This window comes from Spodoptera frugiperda, chromosome 14 (genome assembly GCF_023101765.2).
Source record: "Spodoptera frugiperda isolate SF20-4 chromosome 14, AGI-APGP_CSIRO_Sfru_2.0, whole genome shotgun sequence".
In the NCBI taxonomy this organism is placed as follows: Eukaryota; Metazoa; Arthropoda; class Insecta; order Lepidoptera; family Noctuidae; genus Spodoptera; species Spodoptera frugiperda.
The window spans coordinates 3,702,067-3,724,661 of NC_064225.1; the positions used below are offsets into that span (position 1 = coordinate 3,702,067).

Genomic DNA, 22,595 nt, shown 5'->3' on the forward strand with positions numbered 1-22,595 from the left:
GGGGCAGCACGCGTTTGATTACCGTGAGATGAAGCTATGTTCGAAAACTTCCTCGTCGATTTGTCTCCACGACAGTGTTTTGTTTTAAAAACGTAAGTAGTTTGTATGTTTACTATTTAGCACTTGTCGATTGTTACTTTTGCTCTTGTGATGTAAAGGGTGTCCATTCGAAAAACAAACATACAATTCAGTATCCTAATTTACCGTCTGCTAAACGACCTGTACCTCATGGACCAGGAATTTCGATTCCATCCAACAGCAATCATCAGATGAAAGTTCAAACGGAAGAACCGTTGAAGATGAATTCAATCCTGATATAGGTTCACCTCAACAGTTTATCCAGGATGATTAAAATGACTTAGTGAGAGATTTGGGTCTATCAAAGGATGCTGCACAAATCCTAGGATCACGACTGAAAGACAAAAATCTATTGGCTCCAAGAACCACATTTTCGTGGTACAGGCATCGTGAAAAAGAGTTCGCGAAATATTTCTCTCAAGAGGGTTCACTGGTGTTTTGTAATAATATTCCTGAAGTAGTCATGAAACTGGGAGCTGATAATTAAGATTCCACATCATGGAGGTTATTTATTGATTCTTCTAAGAGAAGTCTGAAGGGTGTCTTGTTGTAAATGATAAATGATAAATGATGATGATAAATGATATTTATTTCTGTAAATAGATTATAAAATAACACTTTTACACGTCAATATTTCAAATAGCTAGATGAGGCCGGCATTTCCTATCTGACTACTCTGGGAAGAAATGCCGAAACAAACTCAGAGGTCATAGTCTCTTTTAAAGTCCAGACAAAATCAATTAGAGATGTCGGAGAACCGTGCAAGTTTATTCTGTAGTGGTCTTTTGAGGAAAGAGCCACAGCAGTTTGAGCGGACCTGTTCAGATGGCAGCACGCATGTGTCAGTTTACAATTAGCTCAGCTGACGGCTGTTGCTGAATGATCCGACGAACAATACTAACCAAAAGAACATTTGGGTAGGCCACACAAATGCTCACACTGTCAGAATATAATTAACTAAAAGTGAAATGACTAGGCAAACTCTCGCACGGTCCTCAAACTAACAATTTTAAAAACAATATGTAAAAAAAAAAAAAAATATCGAATGATATTAATGTATATCATGTCAAATTGTATAAAAATGTAACTTGTGTTACAAACATGTCAACATGACCTGTGTGGACATTATAGCGGCTCACTCCCAAGCCTGACTATCATCTAAGTAGTCTTTAATTTTATAAAAAGCTTTACTATTCAGTTTTTCTTTAATAACATTTTTAAATTTATTCAGGCTCAAACTTTGAATATCGCTGGGAATTTTATTGTAAAAGCGTATGCATTGACATCTGAACGAACCACTTATTTTCTTAAGTCTAGTAGTGGGAACAATATATTTGTTTTTACTTCTAGTGTTTATATTATGTATATCACAATACTTTTTGAATAAATTAATGTTTTTGTGAGCATACACTACATTTTCATAAATGTATTGAGAAGCAACAGTCAATATATTAATTTCTTTAAATAGTTCCCTAAGAGAGTGCCTCGGACTAAGATTATAAATTGATCGAGTACAATGGTAATACCTATGGTTCGGTGCCTGTCTCAAAGAAACGAACGAGAGTCTTGCTAAATTAAATTAAGTATACAGGGTGACTTTGAATTCGACGTATTCCTCTCGGGAGGTGATAATACAACTAATTTCCTACAAAATTAGCCCTGAGGTCCTTGGGCGGAAAGTGGCTAGTTTCTGAGATATTCAACATTTTTGGTTTTGGTAAACAAATCCCGAATTGATTACAAAAACATCAATAAATAAAAAAATACTGGTTGGATTTTAGTTATTTTAGTTTTAATCAGTTGCCAATACATCAGTTATTATTTATAAATACTAATCATGGCACAAATATCATTCGTTTTAAAATAGCAAGTAATTTCCTATCAAATTTTGTTTTGTGTCACTAATTTGGTCGATAGAAAACTGGATTTATTTAAAAAAATATATATGACACTAAGCGTACAAACTATTAGAAAAACTTTCTTGGTTTAGTATCTACCCAGAAACATAAAATTATTTACAACATTCTCAAAGATAAATGAATTAATTGATGATAAGTAGAGTGTAAAGAGAAAAGGGCAATTTCAAAAACATCTTTATTTGCAAAAAAATTTTCAAAGTAACCTTCCCTACGACGAATACATGCCCAAACACGCTTCTTTATCTCTATGACGGTCACTCTTGGACTGAATATGCGTCTAATTTCGTCATTATCTTCAAATATGTTTTGGAGAAGAATTTCGATACACGGCCTATTCCATCCGTATAAACAAGAGACTTTATGTAAAAATCAACCGGCGTTAGGTTCTGGTCACTGTGCATGCCATGTAGTCATGTAGTGGGACCGCCCTGTCAATATATACGTGGGAACCGAAATATCCTACCATTGCCGCACAGTAGATCGATAGTGCTCTGATCAAACTATCACAATATCCATTATTAGCCCCAAAACAGTCAACGAAATCTAAAAAAGCAAAACCAACAGGTCCACGGATACGGTTTTGATTCAAATGTTTGGATAGGTATCATTTATAATGACTTGATTGGGCTCTACTTTTTACCCAATAATTTAAATGGTGAGAATTAAAATTAATTTTTAAGGAATGAGCTAGGATCATTGTCTATACATATAATAAAATCGTAGAAAAGTGCTGTCTGTACATTGAAAATAAAAATAAAAAAAATAGCAGGGGTTATTGTTATGTCGATGTCGAACCCAAAAATGTAATTAACTTTTTTTTTGTCTGTTTGTCTGTTTGTCTGTTTGTCTGTTTGTCTGTTCGTCTGTGCGCGCTAATCTCAGAAACGGCTGATCCGAGTTGGATGCGGTTTTCACGAATATATTGTGGGATGCTTAAATTTACATTTAGTGTTTATTTCATGTCAATCGGTTCATAAATAAAAAAGTTATGTCAAATTAAAGAATCACGTCGAACATTCTATGCTTATACATACCATTAATCTCCGCAACTATTTGACGGATTTGGTTGAAATTTGGTACAGATATAGTTTAGAACCTTAGAAAGGACATAGATATATTTTTATTTCAAAAATCAAAAAATAAAATAAAAATAAAAATAAAAATAAAAATAAAATAAAATAAAAATAAAATAAAAATAAAATAAAAATAAAAATAAAAATAAAAATAAAAATAAAATAAAATAAAATAAAATAAAAATAAAAATAAAAACAAAAATAAAATAAATATAAAATAAAAATAAAAATAAAAATAAAAATAAAAATAAAAATAAAAATAAAAATAAAAATAAAAATAAAAATAAAAATAAATTTATTCCGGCGCTATTGTTCAATTTCGTACTTATAGTACGGAATTGAACAATGTCGGGCTGTTCCTATACTCCGTAGATAGATGGCGTTGATCGCGCAATGGTGTAATTACAATTGTTCAGTTCATGTTATTGTTTTAATTCATTGGAAATTTGTTTTTACAAAATAGTAAAAAGCAATGAAAAATATAACATAATACAACTTTTAGTACAAAGAAAACGCTCTAACGGAGTATAGATAATTCTATGTCGATCGTTACACGACTTCGGTTCATGTTATTGTTTTAATTCATGGAAAAAAAGTTAACAAATAGTAAAAAGGTATGAAAAAAATAATATCAATATAATTAAACTTTTAGTACAAAGAAAATGCCAGAACGGAGTATAAATAAATAATCCAAGTTGTCTTTATCCTCGATAGATGGCGTTGGGATCGAAATAGATTGCGCTATGGTTTCGTTACATTCATTTGGTTGGGTATCGGCCGAGCGCTTCGGTACTATCGTAGAAAAAGTGTATTATCAGTCGTATGATTATTTGTCTGTAGTGGTCCTGCTGTTTCGTATATTCTAAATTGGTTTCGTTGTATTTTTGTCAATTAATAAGTTTATTTGTTGGGTTTTCCTGGTTTTTTGGTTAAACTATTTAACGTAGGTTTAGTTTGATATCGATTATTAGTAGTTACTGTAGTTAGTTTTTTTAATAAAATTGTAAGTCTAATTTATAAATTAATTAGATTATATTTAAGTCGTTTCTTTTAAATTATTTAGTTTAAGCTTGGTTATTATAGCATAAAGGATAGGTTCTAATATAATTTCTTTTTTAATTGTTATAAATTCGTAATTCGTAGCTTTCTTTAGTTTTAAGTTAGTTTTCATCTTAAGTTCGGAAAGATTATAATATTTCTTTAGTTAAAGTCCGTTTTTAAACTATTTTTTCAATGCCCTAAGTGAGTATACATCTATTAAAATCAAACGCAGAGCTCATTATGTTGATTTTTGAAGAGTTCCCTGGAATATCTTCTACATCTCATTTTTGAAAAGATCCCGCGAGATCGGGAACTATGTGGTTAAAACCAAAAATTTGCCGGAAGTCACTATTCCACGCGAACGAAGTCGCGGGCAAAAGCTAGTTTTAAATATGAATTTAGAAACAAGATTATGAGTTTATTCGAACATGACGATTGTTTAGTGCTCTATCGAACTACTGTGCGTCAGTGGTTGGATACATCGTTTTCAGGCGTTGGATTGACAGGGCGGTCCCACTACATGACTACATGGCATGCACAATGACCAGAACCTAACGCCGGTTGATTTTTACATAAAGTCTCTTGTTTATACGGATGGAATAGGCCGTGTATCGAAATTCTTCTCCAAAACATATTTGAAGATAATGACGAAATTAGACGCATATTCAGTCCAAGAGTGACCGTCATAGAGATAAAGAAGCGTGTTTGGGCATGTATTCGTCGTAGGGAAGGTTACTTTGAAAATTTTTTTGCAAATAAAGATGTTTTTGAAATTGCCCTTTTCTCTTTACACTCTACTTATCATCAATTAATTCATTTATCTTTGAGAATGTTGTAAATAATTTTATGTTTCTGGGTAGATACTAAACCAAGAAAGTTTTTCTAATAGTTTGTACGCTTAGTGTCATATATATTTTTTTAAATAAATCCAGTTTTCTATCGACCAAATTAGTGACACAAAACAAAATTTGATAGGAAATTACTTGCTATTTTAAAACGAATGATATTTGTGCCATGATTAGTATTTATAAATAATAACTGATGTATTGGCAACTGATTAAAACTAAAATAACTAAAATCCAACCAGTATTTTTTTATTTATTGATGTTTTTGTAATCAATTCGGGATATTTTTACCAAAACCAAAAATGTTGAATATCTCAGAAACTAGCCACTTTTCGCCCAAGGACCTCAGGGCTAATTTTGTAGGAAATTAGTTGTATTATCACCTCCCGAGAGGATTACGTTGAATTCAAAAATTAGTTGTATTATCACCTCCCGAGAGGAATACGTCGAATTCAAAGTATAGCGAATATTGTTGGCAACTCTGTGGAGACCTCAAAATAATATCTATGCTTTTGGGTCAGCAGTCTGGATTTACAAAGTATCCATGATTTTTGTGCGAGTGGGACAGTCGAGCACGAAATTTACATTACATTAAGAAAGAATGGCCTTTCAGAGAAAGACTTGTACTGGGACAAAAAAATGTGCACCAACCCAAAGTCAGTTCTTTCACCTCCCCTTCACATAAAGTTAGGATGGATGTAGCAGTTTTGTCAAAGCTTAAAATAAACAAGGTGACTGCTAATACATATGCGACAAATTTCCTGCACTTTCTTAAGCTCAACTTAAAGAAGAACTTTTGTAGGCCCTCAAATTCGAAATTTAAAATCGGATAGATTGTTCTAGAATACAATGACCCAGGATGAATCTGAAGTATGGAGTTCATTCGTAGAAGTCATAGAAGTCATAGACTTACAATTATATGGGTGATAAAGGTGAAAATAAACATAAGTAGGTGGGGCGGCATTTTTCAAATTTTGCCCCGGCAAAAAAAAATGTAGATCCGGGGCTGTGTGATCCACAAATTGTTGTTTCGGGTCTGTGTGTCATGTGCATGTGAACTTGTATGTTTGTAAACGCACCCACGACACAGGACAAAATCCTAATGAAAAAAAAAAAAAAAAAAAAAAAGTAGGTGGGGGCGGCATTTCTCAAATTTTGCCCCGGGTGAAAAAAAATGTAGATCCGGGGCTGTCCTTAGCAATTGTTTTCGGAACGAAATCGTTACTAAGGAATAGTTTAAGTAATCATTGAATAATTTTGAGTGCGGCAGTATGACTTGTATAATTAATTTCTGTTTTTTTAAACTCTGCCTGCCAAAAGTGGAGATGGCAAGCCCTATATTTTAGAGGCTCATAACCCGTCAGTAGACTGTAACAGCGTAATGATAATGACGTAAACTGCGGACTGTCTAGCGGGTGTACCGGGGCTCCGGCTCAAAAAGCAGGAGTAGAAACTTAGTGGTTTTAGTCAGTAAGAGTCTGACACTTCCTCTCGCCTCGCTCAAAGCGAGAGAACAATCACCGATATTTTCCTCTCAAAAAACAAAAAAAACGAACCAACAATATTCTTCTCCAACCGATATACAACTTCGGCTTCGGGTTTCACTGAACTACCACCTTTGCCGACCTAAGCACAATTACATAACCAGTAAACAAACGCTAGTACATAAATTATCTAGCATTATTAGTTAGCTAGTAGCTGGTCCAGGTGGATTTATTGGCTCGCTTCCACATAATCGGTCCGGATTTAATGACAAACATTCTGCCCCCGATACCGGCCTTTAATTAGGTTATGGACGATAACTCCCGCAAATTCATGCGTTATGTAACGTTGCGTAATTTTGTTGATGAGGTTTTTAGAAGTAATCAGTACCTTACTTAGTTCTTTACATTTAAAGTAATCAAAACGATGTAACCTGATGATCTGATTGCCTGGCTCGAAATAACCAACCAACTCATAACCAGCAAACTCATACTTAGAGTACAGTATAATTTTAATTTTAGTTCCACAGCTGATCGGTAAAGGGCGCTGTAAAATTTGCCATACAAAAAATTTACGTCGTCGCTAGTGACTATCGAAAAATACTATTACTTCAAACTCATTGTAGAGGTACAGAGCGTCTTTGTTTCGATCTCGTTATGCGTAAAACAAACTCGTACTGAAGCTCTCTGGGGGTCTTCAAGGCTCGAGTGAATACGCTGCTTATGACAGGTTTACTTCATTGTAGGCCACATTATTCGCGAGACGATCTCCGGCCACCGTAAGTGCGGGTCTGCGGACGGCGAGCAAGGGTAGCTCACCGCCCGAACAGAACCAGACCCGTGCGTACGGCGCGTCGCGTTCCGCGCGCGCCTCAAAGAGCCATCAGACCACCACAAATGGGGCCCAGTAGGGCTGATGCCTGATCCGGAGCTGCGGACTACCTAGCGGGTTTACCGGGGCTCCGGTTCGAAAAGCAGGAGTAGGAACGGGGTGGTTTTTAGTCAGTAAGAGTCTGACACTCCCTCTTGCCTCGCCCAAGGCGAGAAAAGTCATTGGATGATTTTCCCCCTCAAAAAAAAAAGGCCACATTATTGCTTACTATCAGGCGTGATAGTGTGCAAATGTCAACCCGTTTCAAATAAACATTAACAGTTTATAAGTGGCCACTACTGACAAAGGCCGCTTCTCGCACGGAGAAGGGTTTAAGCATAAATCACCACGCTTCCTAAATGCGATTTAAAACTTATAATTAGTAGGTAATTATAAGTCTGGGTTTCCTCGTGATATTTTCTACTACCGTTTATCAGTGGTACCTAAAATATATGCTTAGAAAGTACCGATGGTAGGTTTCGGACCCACACCTTTATGCAGGAGGGTGCGTGGGGTGGAGCGTCTTAAGCCTTCGAGACACCAACTGTCATACCATGGTTTAATCTAACAAACCATTTACATTTAAATAAAAGATGGGAAACTAGTAATTTCATTTCCAATTCCCAAACCTATCAGTACTACAAAATATTGGGACCATATATATCACAATTTTTGCTATGATTTAAGCCCACATTACTGGTTTAGGTGTAGTCCAATAATTGTGGTTACCACTGCTAATTGCTTTCGCCGATGTAGCGTAGTTTATAGGTTTCTAGTGATTAATTGATTGTATTATTTGCGTGATTATTATTGTGTATTTCGATCTAGGTATTATTGTCTGGTTTGTGAAATTGGTCCTTCTGGATTATTGGTAGTTTTGTTTGGTCCTTTATTATAAATAATTACTAACTTCTGCAGCTTAACCCGCGTTCCCGTGGGATAATAAGTGTGCTGTCGCCCAAGTCAGCTCTTCTCTATCTGTATACAAATTTCATTAAAATCCGTTCAGTAGTTTCAGCGTGATTGAGGGACACGCAACCAAACAAAAAAAGTTACTTACATTTATAATATTGTGATATTCAGCACCTTGTCGGTTGAGTGGTCGCTAGTGCGACTGCTGAGCAAAAACTTCCAGAAATGATACCCCGTTTGGGCAAAGGGTTATTGGGGTTTTCGGCTCTACCTCAAAAGAATGGCTGAAGCGCATCGTACAATGTACAATCCATTTTTTACCAGTTTAAACTGGTAATGACCCTGAAATCCTTTGCGAGCCATTCACAAAACAGTCAATACAAAATCTTCATATTTCACAATTCACAAACGCCTTTTCTGTCTTAGAACCACCAGCACCACCAACGGACCTATCAGTGGACTCCATAAGAAGTAGATCAGTGAAGCTATCCTGGAGAGACATGACCAGGTCTTTGGCACAGTTCTACAGCCTGCAGATCAGTAGCAGCCAGAGACTCTCTTGGAATAATGCTAAAGTTATCAATATTACGAGGTTTGTATTTGATTTTTTATATTTTATTCTAAGCGGTGGTGATTGCCTGACTCGACACTTGCTTGACTTGATACCCGAAAAACCTGAAGTGTTACTATTACTACAAGTGCCTTGCTGGCCTTTTGGGGGTTAAGAATTTAAGGGTTGTTGGGGATTTGGGGATATGGAAATTGGGCCTCCAGTTATCTCACTCACACAACACAAACATTGTTTCACGTCGGTTTTCTATGAGGCCGTGGTATCTCAATGGTCGAGCCGGCCCATTCGTGCCTAAGCATGGCTCTCCCACACTTAAACTTGATCCCTACTGAACCCCGCTACACATTGCACGGCAGCCAATTGCCCAGCCACTGCAGTCAAGTCAAGTCAAGCCAATCGTGCAGTCAAATTCTGTCAATTCTTTGTGTCATTCAATAAAATGATTGTTTATCCGTCCAGGTTAGAAGAATTACGTCACAGCATAGAAGTGGAGGATCTCCTCCCAGCTACGAGTTACACTGCAAGAGTGGCAGGAGGCAATCAAGCAGATCTCAGCCACTTCTCAACTCCAGTCCGATTTACTACTACAGAAGAAGGTATGACATAACACTCTAAACTTCTTTTTGAATATCTAGATAGATTAATAGAGGATCTAGAAGTGTTTCACAGAGAGTCTGCAGACAATTTTTCTGTATCAACCTCGTTTAATTCACAATAGGCTGTACTGGGTATTGTCCTCTACTATTGTAGATCTTATAAAAAAAACTTGATGACGTGCTATTGCACGTCATCAAGTTTTTTTTATAAGATTTGTTTCGGATAAGCCGGTAAACGCGCAGACGCAGCATCTAATGGTAAGCAATCGTCGCCGTCTTCGTCCAGAAACACCAGAGGCGTTACAATTGCGTTGTGAGTCTTTTGAGGGCGTTAGCAATTACCAATTAATTGGGCATCTGGTAACCACACTCACACGCAAGCGTTGTTTCACGTTGGTTTTTTCTGGAGCCATGGTATCACCCGGTCGATCTTAGCCCATTTGTATCGCAGCATGAGGCTTCCACCCTTTTTAATATATGAGACATAAAACTTTGTGTGCATATTTATAGGACTTGCGGTAGTTTTGTATGGATTGTGATCCGTCTTCTTTCATTTTTATTCGTCTCCTAGCACCATCCTCACCACCACTCGGAGTCCAACTAGAGCAGACAGAATCTCCGGGAGAGCTCCGAGTAAGATGGCTACCACCACCAGCTGACACTCACAATGGACTGATCATAGGATATCGGTTGAAAGCTGTTCCACAATTGACTGGAATTAAAGGTATGTAGAAAGAAGTACAAAGAAGAAAGACCTATTATTATTTAATTACTTGGTCTTTCCTGAAGGACCAACTTTTTATATACTGACTGTCGTGAAAAATTTATTTAATTTAATATTTATTTAATTGAAACGGCTAGATTTGAAACTAGTAACGCATTTTTCCATTAGTTCTATTTTGTGTGGTATAATTCGATAAACGAGCAGACGGATTACCTGATAAGGTATTGCTGACTCCCAACGACACCCGAAACACCAGAGGCGTTACAAGCGCGGTGTTTTGGGACCTTTTGGGATTGGGACCGTTAGGAATTTGATGGATTGGAGAAATTGTTTTTTTCTTTTATTTATTTATTTATTTTACACTTTATGTACAAGCATACAATGGTGGACTTAATGCCAATTTGGCTATTTGGCTTTTCATATCGTGACTACGCATAAGTTTTTTAAGTCTCATAAAGGTTCAATTTAGTGAAAAGTCTAGGTATTAAGCTAATTTTGATAAATCTTTTTAGAAACCGAAGAAACGAGTGACAAGACAATAAAAACTACATCTTTGTATGCAAAACAAGAGACGATCGTCTCTGGACTACTGAAGGGCGTTAGGTAAGTACTAATAGTTGTGGACAAAATGTTTTCCAATTCTCAGAGTCATTTAACCCAGTTCTTAGCAAGTCGTTGCTAACTGGGATAAAACATTAAATTAAGTAAACATCAAACGTGTATGCGAAAGTAAAACGTGTAGTGGGTTCAATTCCCGCACGGAGCAAATCTTTGCGTGATCCGCAAATTGTGGTTTCGGGTCTAGGTGTCATATATGAGTTAAATTATTTGTAAACCCACGAACGACACAAGAGCAAACACTTAGTGTGTAGAAACGCTTAAAAAATCTTATGCTTATACCAAAATTGATCCAAATAGCGACCAACACACGAATATGTTACAAAAACTTTCACCCAACATAATTAAAAACCAATTAACAACCCCACCACATCCTATAAAGGGTACAAAATAATCATAATACACAAACATGCTTTAAAATGAATATTCCTAACATTAATCTTCGTTCAAATCTTATTTGCACAGGTACGCGGTATCCGTAGCGGCGTTCAACAGCGCCGGATCCGGACCTTTCTCAATCCCACTGTTTCAAGACACGCGAGAAGGAGGTAAGTGATATTGATGATACAAATGAAATAGAACTGTAAGGGTGCAGAGATAAAGATTAATTTGAAATGCATGTGTCTGAAGTTGGTTGGGTCATCAATCAATGGTTTTGTAATCTTAGTTGTGTTTGGATACGGATTATTGCGAAAATGTAATCGTATCTTAATGTGAGATACTTTATGCAGTGTGAGCTTTATTTTTAGTTAGTTAAGGTTGAAAGTAAACTTACTTTGTTAAAATTCCAATTGTGTGTTATTATTTGGAAAATTGTTCGTATTTGTTGACCTTCCTATCTTAAAGTTATTTTGAATCGGCGCAATAATTATGTCATTCCTCCATATTGGCCAAATATATAATAGGCCATAATAGTAAAAAACTTTGCGGGCATCAGCTAGTATGATAAATATAGATAAATCTGATAATTCACAGACTGACTGTCTGTAGCTCACTTAATAAACTGACGGATGGAAGAACAAAGAGCTTAGTACGAGTTTGTTTTACGTTTATCGACATCGAAACGAGAGCGTTTCGGCGCGCTGATTGGTTTATTCATTCGCACGGGTTAAACAAAACGTTTTCGTTCAACGTAAAGCAAACTCGTACTAAGGGTACGATGGGTCATTCTATTCTTAACGTTTCAAAACTATTTGACTTTGATTCTGAGCTCTATTCCATGTTTTCTACCAACATTTCAAAAACAAAATCAAGATTTATAACGTCCAAGTTTCTACAAAAAGTTTAATATACATTTTACCTATTTGGTCGACGCGCCCGTAATCCCATAAAGATCAATCACTCTTCATTAGGCCCTTGTCCACCCCGATTGTCTTTTCTTTTCCTTATTTATTTTAGTTTACAGGAAAACCATCATTAAGGTGTATGGATAATCAATCAACTAAGGTCGTTAATTGTATCAACTGACTTGACATACTGTAGGAGCTTTTGATTTCTTTACTAAACTCAGGTTTTTTTGATATAAGCCGGTAAAGCATTCGGATCACCTACTGGTAAGCAATCGCCGCTGCCCATAAGCACTCGAAACACCAAAGGCATTACAAGTGCGTTGTGCGTTGGCCAAGCTTGGCCAAAGTCGCCAAGCTTGGTCACGGTCGCCAAGCTTGGTCATAGTCGCCAAGCTTGACCTAAGTCGGTAAGCTTGGCCATGGTCAAGCTGGGCCTAAGTCGCCAAGCTTGCCAAGGTCGCCAAACTTGGCCATGATCGCCAAGCTTGGCCTAAGTCGCCAAGTTTGGCCATAGTCGGCAAGCTTGGCCGTTGTCACCAAGCTTGGCCATGGTTGTCAAGCTTGGCCATGGTCGCCAAGCTTGGCCAAAGTCGCCAAGCTCGGCCATGGTCGCCAAGCTTGGCCATGGTCGCCAAGCTTGGCCATGATTGCCAAATTTTGCCATGTTTGCCAAGCTTGGCCATAGTCGCCAAGCTTGGCCATGTTCGCCAAGCTTGGCCTAATTCGCCAAGCTTGGCTATGGTCGCTAAGCTTGGCCATGGTTGCCAAGCTTGGCCATGGTTGCCAAGCTTGGCCATGGTCGCCAAGCTTGGCCATGGTCGCCAAACTTGGCCATGGTCGCCAAGCTTGGCCATGGTCGCCAAGCTTGGCCATGGTCGCCAAACTTGGCCATGGTCGCCAAGCTTGGCCATAGTCGCCAAGCTTGGCCATGGTCGCCATGCTTGGCTCAAGTCGCCAAGCTTGGTCATGGTCGCCAAGCTTGGCCATGGTCGCCAAGCTTGTCCATAGTCGCCAAGCTTGGCCTAAGTCACTACGCTTGGCCATGGTCGCCAAGCTTGCCCAAAGTCGCCAAGCTTGGCCATGGTAGCCAAGCTTGGCCATAGTCGCCATGCTTGGCTTAAGTCGCCAAACTTGGCAGTCGCCAAGCTTGGCCATGGTCGCCAAGTTTGGCCATAGTCGCCAAGCTTGGCCATAGTCGCCAAGCTTGGCCATGGTCGCCAAGCTTGGCCATGGTCGCCAAGCTTGGCCATAGTCGCCAAGCTTGGCCATAGTCGCCAAGCTTGGCCTAAGTCGCCAAGCTTGGCCTTAGTCGCTAAGCTTGCAAAAAAAGCTTTACCTTTTCAATCAAGATGTTCTCAAACCATTTCGCACCTTCTTCAAAACGATTTCCCTTTCAGAATTCTAAATCACCAAATTAGTCTTCAACTGATAAAGGATCGCGTTACCACCCCGTTCCAAACAGAGTTATGAGAGAAATTTTATCTAAACTCAGCTTTTTGCCTGTGACTTTACCTGGTGGATTTTTGTTTAAATATAAATTGGCAAACGAGCTGACGTATCGCCTGGTTGTAAGCAATCGGCGCCATCCATCGACACCCGAAACACTTGAGGTGTTGCCGGCCTTTTAGGGGTTTTTTTAAGCGGGGAAAATCATCCAATGACTTCTCTCGCCAGGGCAAGGTGAGAGGGAGTGTCAGACCCTTACTGACTAAAAACCACCCCGTTCCTACTCTTGCTTGTCGAGCTGGAGCCCCGGGAAACCCGCTAGGTAATCCGCAGCTCCGGTCTTTTTGGTGTTAAGAATTAATCTCATTAAATGCAAACAAACAAACAAAATCATTCTTCTTTATAAAAATACAGGCTTCAGTAAGCGGCTTCGCCCGGGTTCCTGTGGGATAAAAAGTATTCAATCACTCAAATCAGGTCATACCCTGCCTATAAACAAAATTTCATCATCATCCGTTCAGTAGTTTCAGCGTGATTGACGGACAAACATCCAGACAAAGCAACTTACAGGTTTATAAGCCTGATTTTATCATACGCATTGACTATGTAAATATGCTCAACTTTCCTCCAAAGTTGAGTCGTAAACCTTTATCATGTTCCTTACAATGCTCGCTTACTTTTATGTCATTTTAATAATTACTTCACTGCCTCGCTGGCCTAGTGGTTGCAAGTGCGACTGCGTGGCAAGGGGTCTCGGGTTCGATTCCCGGGTCGGGCGAAGTATCACTAGGCTTTTTTCACAGGCTCACCACCTATTACATCGGACTTACAACATAAATTGTGAAAAGTGGGTATACATTGCATTACGTGCCATAATGAGCAGCTCTGCCTACCCCTTCGGGGCTTAAAGGCGTGACGATTTATGATGACGATTAATAATTACTATTTTCACCTTTCTTAAAGGCTTTTGGTCTTGTGTACACGTGTTTTACAAGACAGAAATTCTGTTGCTAGGATAAAATATGTTGAAATATAAGGTGAATACTAACATTAGAACTAAAGACGGGATATTTACCATATTTATTTATGTCTGAGTTTCCGATATTTCAGTTCATCCGTGATCATGGCGCTTGCAACAATGCCGAAATATAAACAGTGCATAAATAAACATGGTAAATATCCCGTCTTAAGTTCTGATGTTAGTGTTAGTGACCATGTCAGTTTAAAAACTTATATAAGGTGAATATTTGATGGGATTAACCATAATGGCAGTTATGGTACACTTCTCATTGAAATAAGTGTGAGAGCCATGCTGCGCGAACTCGACCAGAGTAATACTACGGCCTCACCGACAACGGACGTGAAACAACGCTTGCGTTGTGTTTCGTTATGTGAGTGAGGTTACTGGAGGCCTAATTACTAATTCCCAATTCCCGATTCCCCAACAACTCTTAAATTCCTAACCCCCAAAGGCGTACAACGCATTTGTAAAGCCTCTAGTATTTCGGGTCTCCATGAATGGTGGCGATTGCTTACCATCAGGTAATTCACGTGCGCACCTTTAAAATGACCCAACTACAACAAAGAAATTAAATCGCTCTGCATTAGAACAATCTAGAAGAGAACAACATCACATAATGTCAACGGTAGCTGCTATCAAGCAAACTTTAGCTGTAACACTTTGGAATTTTTCTTTCTTTCACTCATTTTTATCAAAAGTTCGCCTTTTGCTTTTAAGGGGAAAAGTTGGAAACAGTTTTTCTTCCTACGATCCTTTTCATAGTACTTGTCCTTTCAAGTTTAACTAAGGTTGTAAAATGTCAACTAATTTCGCCTTTAATTTGACATTAACATAACATGTCCACTGTTTTAGGCAGGTTGTTGAAAATCATACTTTTTGGTAGTTATTTTAAGGGCTTTATTAGTTTGTGTTTTGTTGCTTTAATATGAGTGAAAGAGTATCGTTTTAGTATGTATAATAAAATCTTAATTTTATTTATTTATGTTGATGAGGTTTCTCGACTAGTTTCAAACTAAAATTGGAACCCACAATCATCCAGAAGCGACACGATTGTCATGCAGTAACAATATTAGTATAATAGTGTGAGAGAGCCATACTTCGTCACGAATGGGCCGACTCGACCGGAGTGATACCACAGCCGACGTGAAACTACGCTTGCATTGTGTTTCGTACTGTAAGTGAGGTTGCCGGATAAGCCTAATTACCTCCCTTCCCAATTCCCCAACAACCGTTTTTGGGGATTAAGAATTTATCTTAATCCCCAAAAAGGTTAGCAACGCACTTGTAACACCTTTGGTGTTTCAGTTCTCCATGGGCGGCGGTGATTGCTTACCATCAGGTGTTCCGTCTGCTCGTTTACCAGTAAATACCCTTCACGCCCTTTATCCCCGAAGGGGTAGGCAGAGGTGCGCATTATGGCACAAAATGTCACTGCAGAATGTATACCCACTTTTCACAATTTTTGTTGTAAGTCCCATGTAATAGGGGGTGAGTCTATTGCCATATACCGGACACATTTCCAGACTCCGTGCTACTTCTAAGAAATTTTCATAAACCCGAAAAAAGCTCAGCAATATTTTGCCCGACGCGGGAATCAAAGCCGAGACGCCTTGCCTAGCAGTCACATTGACAACCACTCGGTCAAAGAGGCAGTCGAACAACCTAATAGGTAAAAAACCGCCTAACGTTTAAAGGCAGTACGGTTCTATCAGACCTCTTTGCTCCATATGTTATGCTTATAGGTATAAAAACCACCTAACGTTTAAAGGCAGTACGGTTCTATCAGACCTCTTTGCTTCATATATACTTGTAGGTATATGATTATTCATCAATCTCCTACTCGTATGTACTCGTTGACATGCCTACCCTAGCATTTTAGACGGTTCATCAATCAATCGTGACCAGGGAACAGTAATAGGTTTAGTCATTATTACTCGGGAATCATAACTTAACTGGCTAAAATTTATAGTAAAATATATTTTTAGATACATTTGCCCTTTGGTGAATTAGCAACATTATAACTAGAAGGCCGTCTCCTTTTTAAAAGGCCGGCAACGCATCTGTTAATCCTCTGATGTTACGGGTGTCCATGGGCGGCGCTGATCGCTTACCATCTAGTGATTCTATAAAAAAAATATGTTTCACTTATCTTGAAATAATCAAACACTCGGGATTCATTAATAGTAAAATATTTTTAGGTAGACTTCTATCTACCCTTTCGTGAATAAGCCACATTACAACTAAAGAAATACAATTCACTTTTCTTTAATTAATTAAACGCACTCGAGATTCATAACTGAACTGGCTAAAATTGATAGATAAATTATTTATTTTTAGCATCACTTCTATTTATTTATCCTTTAATAAATAACCGACATTATACCTAAAGAAATACGATTCACTTTTCTTTAACTAGCTAAAATTGATAGATAAATTTTTTTTCGGTATACTTCTATTTACCCTTTGACGAATAAGCGACATTTTACCTAAAGAAATACGATTCACTTTTCTTTAACTATCTAAAATTGATAGATAAATAATTTTTAGCTACACTTCTATTTATTTACCCTTTGGTGAATAACCGACATTATACCTAAAGAAATACGATTCACTTTGTTTAACTATCTAAAATTGATAGATAATTATTTTTTTGCTACACTTCTATTTATTTACCCTTTGGTAAACAACCGACATTATACCAAAAGAAATACGATTCACTTTTCATTAAATAAATAAACAAACAAACACTAAATTAGCAAATGCGTATAACAAACATTTCTCAAGTCAAATAACTTCAAAGTAATTGTTTTTATTACGCAAAACTTCACTGTTCCATACATTTTGCTTGGAATGCCTGAATTTACTTACAGTTTCAACTGAAACTCTGCTATTAAGACAAACTTTACTATAATAATTATCATTCTGTTCTGTTTTGTTTAGCTTTTGAGTTCTGTTACATATGTATGAGTTTTGAACTGAATTTAAGATCTTCGTCTGGTTTTCTACGTATAAGGGTGATTTTCCACGAGATGTGCTATGCTACGTTGCTACGACTGGCGATCAAGTTTTCAATTTCAAAAAATAGTTTCCTAACTAAATGAAGCGTGTACCAAAAGTGCCAGAATTAGAGTTAATCTCATCGAGTACTTCCACCAATCATATTCATTGGTACACATAGCTTAGCATTGGTGGAAACTGATTTAACTAAGATATTTTTATTTTTATATGGAAAGATGCATGCTATGGATATGTGCAATGGACGGTTTCCCTACTATCGATACATCGCATACTCGAGCTACACATCTTCCTCGTGCAGCTACATAGCTTAGTATCAGTGGAAACAGTCACTTAGATTCATAGCTTAGCTACATATAGCACACATAGCACATCTCTGGTGGAGGAGCAACCTAAGTTAGGTTACGTAGGCAGTATTTAGTAGAATAATAATTGTTTTCGTTGGATACGTATGTTATAGGTCTCGCTTACCAAAGATAAAAAAACATAACCCTCCTTCTGGCGCAGTCGGGTAATAATATCAATCAGTCAGTAATCTATTAACTAAGTTTCAAAACGTATTTTTTTTATGAAACACGCCGGTAATCAAGCAGACGTATCACCCGATGGTAAGCAATCGCCGCCGCTCATATACACCTGCAACACCAAAAGCGTTACAAGTGCGTTGCCGGCCTTTTGGGGGTTAGGAATTTAAGGGTTGTTGGGGAATCGGACATTAGGAAGATTGGGGAAGGGATAATTAGGCCTCCAATAACCTCAATCATACAATGAAACAACGCAAGCGTTGCTTCACGTCGGTTTTCTGTGAAGCCGTGATATCACTCCGGTCGAGCCGGCCCATTCGTACCGAAGCATGGCTCTCCCACACTTTTAAAATCTCTTTGAAATAATTATATAGTACCTTAACCTCTTGTTTACCAGTATATGAGACACAATAGAAAGCATACTGTATCTTGCTTATATCTGCGTTTCAGATACCACAGGTTAATCGACTTTTATACCTGCTGAAAGAGCAGGGCCCTCACTTCTGTCAGTTGCTCAATCTAATCATACCAAAATATTTACAGTGTCATGCTATATACACATTTCTTTGATAACAGCTCCTGAAGAAGGTCCATCATCAGTGGAATGTGGAGGAGTGACGTCAACAGCTCTGCGCGTGAGCTGGCAGCCGATACCTCCACACAAGCAAGCGGGCGCGCTGATTGGCTACACCGTGTTGTACGCTGCGCAGGGTGAGTGTGATTGGTTGGAATTTTATTATTCTTTCTACTTATTGGTTGTAAGTTTTTTATGTATTTTCCAGTCTAACTGCCGTAATCAGAGATATTTAACGATTACTTAAACTATTCCTTAGTAAGGATTTTGTTCTGAAATATTGCTAAGGACTGGGTTAGGTAAAAAAAAATGTCTTAATATTAAGTGTTACTCATCATTTATGCTACATTTGCTGTGCATTTGCATCGGAAAGAATGTGTAATATTATTATCCATATCTAAAAAAAACCGCACACAAATAAACATCGTATCACTATCTCCATACATAAACACCGAAACCAAATGTAGAGCACGCGATACCGTTACAAAAATAACCCAAACCGACTCTACCAATACCGACAAAACAAAACATATTACGATCACTTCCACACCGTTGCCCACAAACAAAAACAGGGTCTCTACCAAACTCTACAACACAAAGCAATCACTAGTCAGCCATACTGTCTCTATCATTATGTAAATCCAACAGGTCGGCATTGGATGAACTCTACATCGCTTGTGACCGAACTTCGGCTGCAGGGACTCTACAAATTCACTAACTATACGGTCAAAGTGGCTGGGTTCTCTAACTATGGACTTGGGCCTTTCTCTTTCCCAATTATTTGCTCTACGCTGCAAGATGGTAAGTTTTTTCAGCTCTATGTAGAGTTTGAAAATGTTTTTTTTTTTTATTGTGAAACTGTCGCTTATGCTTAATGTAAAAATTGAAGTGAAAATGAAATATTTTATTTTTGTGTCGCGTCGTCGTTGTTCGCAAGTGTGACTGTCGGACAAGGGGTCTCAGGTTCGATTCCCTGGTCAGTCAACGTATTAATGGCACTATTTTCGGATTTTCAAAAAATTCTTAATAGTAGCACGGAGTCTGGAATCGTACCCAGTATATGGCAATACGCTCACCCCCTGTAACAGGGGGCATACTAGCTACTACTTATAACACAAAAGGTGAAAGGTGGGTGTACATTGTACAGTGGCATTACGTGCCGTAATGTGCACCTCTGCCTACCCCGGTGAAGTTGTGATATCAAATCAATAAAACCATCCTGTACATCTTTACTGTTTGTTTTCTCTTTGTATTTTATTTTCGATTCTATTTCACAGCGTTAAAGTTCCTATTCCAATACATCAATCTTCATTTTAGTGCCCGAAGCGCCAGCGGAGATCAAACTACTGGCACAATCGTCGACCACTCTACTAGTAAGCTGGAAAAGACCGCGGCAACCCAATGGAAGACTGCTGCATTATACTGTGTATTGTAAACCTACTGCTAGGTATGTATAAATTACCTACTAGCGTGAAGAAGTGAAGATTTATTTTAGAAATAGGATCATATTTTTGACCTTAACATCCCAGTATTGGACCAACTAAATTATCTATCTATGATAACTATTTTTGTGTCTTTCTATGAATTTTTGTGTCAAGGAAATTTCAATTCTCATTTGGATTATTTGAACCTCCTAAAAGCTCCTAAAAGCTCCTGTAAGCTTTTATGACTTATAGTAGAACTGTGTCATTAGTACGAGTTTACTTGACGTTTAAAATAATCAAAACTTGATCGCGTTCAGAGCTTTTATTGGCCGGCTCGAATAAACTAACTAATCAGAGCGCTGGACGCGATTCGCTACGATTACTTGAAGTAAACTCGTACTAAGGGTACTGGGACATAATTTTGTCTCAATAAATTCCTATTGACACTACTTTACGAGAATACTTATTAATCTTCTAAAACATTAACCAAACTAAAATCATAACTAACTGACTGCACGTTTGACGCAGTGGCTGGGCAATTGGCTGCCGTGCAACGTGTAGCGGGTTCGATTCCCGCACGGAACAACACTTTGTGTGAACCACAAATTGTTGTTTTGGGTCTGGGTGTCATGTGTATGTAAACTTGTATATTTGTAAATGCACCCACGACACAGAAGAAAATCCTAGAGTGGGGCTTAAAAAAAAGAAGGGAAGAAAGAACTTCATCATAATTTTCTCCCACCCAGCAACGACGGTCCACAAGCAATACGAGTGGACGTCCAAAGCACAACAGAAGCCTATGAGAAGTCCCAGACCTTGGAGCTAAAAGGCCTCATGGAAGGTCGTCAGTATGATGTATGGGTGACTGCCAGCACTGCGGTGGGAGAAGGACCAGAAAGCCGAAGGGTTACTAACACTCCTTCGCAAAGAGGTAAGTGTTATTTGGTCTTTTGGTACGAAGTCAAAGTCAAAGCATTTATTTCAATTAATCCTAAGGCACTTTTGAAACGTCAAATTGAATTGTCTGTCAGTGAAGCTGGGCGCTTGTTGCAAAGTGTGGTTTCGAATGGAGAAGAACGTACGAATTCCGGGGATTTGGAAAATGGAGCGTATTTTGGTGAATGGTATGGTTTAGTTAAAGTCGCAAGGAGCCACTGGATGCAGTTCGCTTTCAACCGGGCTATCTAGAAGTCATTAGGGGAAGGCTTATGTTCAGCAATGGACGTCTTATGGCTGATATGATGAAAATGGTTTAGATCTGATTGTAGCTTTTTGTTTGTTTCTAAATTATACTTGACATGTCTGTCCGTTTTTAGTGATAAAAATAGTCTAGTCATATACTGAAATCGAAATATCCCGCTAAATATTTAAGAGCTTTAGAAACAAAATTGTTTTAGGTTATCTTTCATTTTATTATCAAAATATAGTAAATTACATAAACAGACGTGGTGAGAAGAAAAAGTACATATTAAACTGTTACTAAACCTCTTCCTAACACTACATACACAATCATACAGTTATGTTATTACATAAAGTCAACAAACCATCAAAAACAACCCACCGCGCTCTATAGGACCACGAACATACATTTACTAAAAATAAAACGAAAGAAAATCGAGAGCGCATACCATAACATATTCTTACACTCACATCGACAAATATTTGTATACCCAACAAGTAGTCGTTCCGACCCATATACCTACGATTGTTTGTCAACATACTCTCACACGCGGCGACATATCAAGCTATACAAACCAGTTTACCATGGTCCTGCTTTATATATTAGGATCTTTCTGCACATTCAAAGGTTTTTTTTTATGGTAAACGAGTAGACGTATCACCTGATGGTAAGCAATCACCGCCGCCCATAGACACTTGAAACACCAAAGGCGTTACAAGTGCGTTGCCGGCCTTTTGGGGGTTAGGAATTTAAGGGTTGTTGGGAAATCGGGGATTAGAAAGATTGGGAAGGGGGAATTGGGCCTCCGGTAACCTCACTTACACAACGAAACACAACGCAAGCGTTGTTTCACGTCGGTTTTCGGTAAGGCCGTGGTATCACTCCGGTCGAGCCGGTCCTTTCGTGCCGAAGCATGGCTCTCCACACTTAAACGGTCAGGTTATACTGGTTTTGTATAGCATACGGTAACATATCAAGCTATACAAGACCAGTTTGTCTTGGTCTCTGTTTTTATGAAGTTTGTAAACATTCGACGTTCAATGTTATATTGGTTTAGAATAGCGCACGGCCACATAAAAAGCTATACAAGACCAGTTTGTCATGATCTCGTTTTGTACGACGTTTCAGCTTATTCGTAGGTCTGCTTATACTGGTTTAGAATAGCACACGGCTACATATCAAGCTATACAAAACCAATGTATCATGGTATCTGTTTATATGACGTTTGTAAATATTCGACGGTCAATTTATACTAGATTTTAAAACGTTCAATGAAAGAATACGTGACTGTCTTGATGTAAGGTTGTTTGAAAGATGAAAAGGTGCGTTCGACATATTTGTGTGTATTGTACTGTATTCAGAATTTGATGGATTATTTCATGTTATTCGTAGC

The 22,595-nt window shown here is 38.1% G+C and overlaps 1 protein-coding gene and 1 long non-coding RNA gene across 2 annotated transcripts in view; one reads left to right on the forward strand and one right to left on the reverse strand.

Annotated features, from left to right (window-relative positions):
* LOC118279332 (cell adhesion molecule Dscam2-like) overlaps window positions 1-22,595 on the forward strand; it is a 101,519-nt gene that overhangs the window by 51,723 nt on the left and 27,201 nt on the right. Inside the window, exons 14-22 of the mRNA XM_050698506.1 lie at window positions 8,647-8,812; window positions 9,251-9,387; window positions 9,959-10,111; window positions 10,624-10,714; window positions 11,195-11,277; window positions 18,601-18,735; window positions 19,247-19,399; window positions 19,916-20,045; window positions 20,769-20,953. Of these exons, the coding sequence (XP_050554463.1) occupies window positions 8,647-8,812; window positions 9,251-9,387; window positions 9,959-10,111; window positions 10,624-10,714; window positions 11,195-11,277; window positions 18,601-18,735; window positions 19,247-19,399; window positions 19,916-20,045; window positions 20,769-20,953 (1,233 nt within the window). The remainder of the gene's footprint in view (window positions 1-8,646; window positions 8,813-9,250; window positions 9,388-9,958; window positions 10,112-10,623; window positions 10,715-11,194; window positions 11,278-18,600; window positions 18,736-19,246; window positions 19,400-19,915; window positions 20,046-20,768; window positions 20,954-22,595) is intronic.
* LOC126911425 (uncharacterized) overlaps window positions 7,312-22,595 on the reverse strand; it is a 32,591-nt gene continuing 17,307 nt past the window's right edge. Inside the window, exon 2 of the long non-coding RNA XR_007705977.1 lies at window positions 7,312-7,379. This is a non-coding gene — a long non-coding RNA (uncharacterized LOC126911425). The remainder of the gene's footprint in view (window positions 7,380-22,595) is intronic.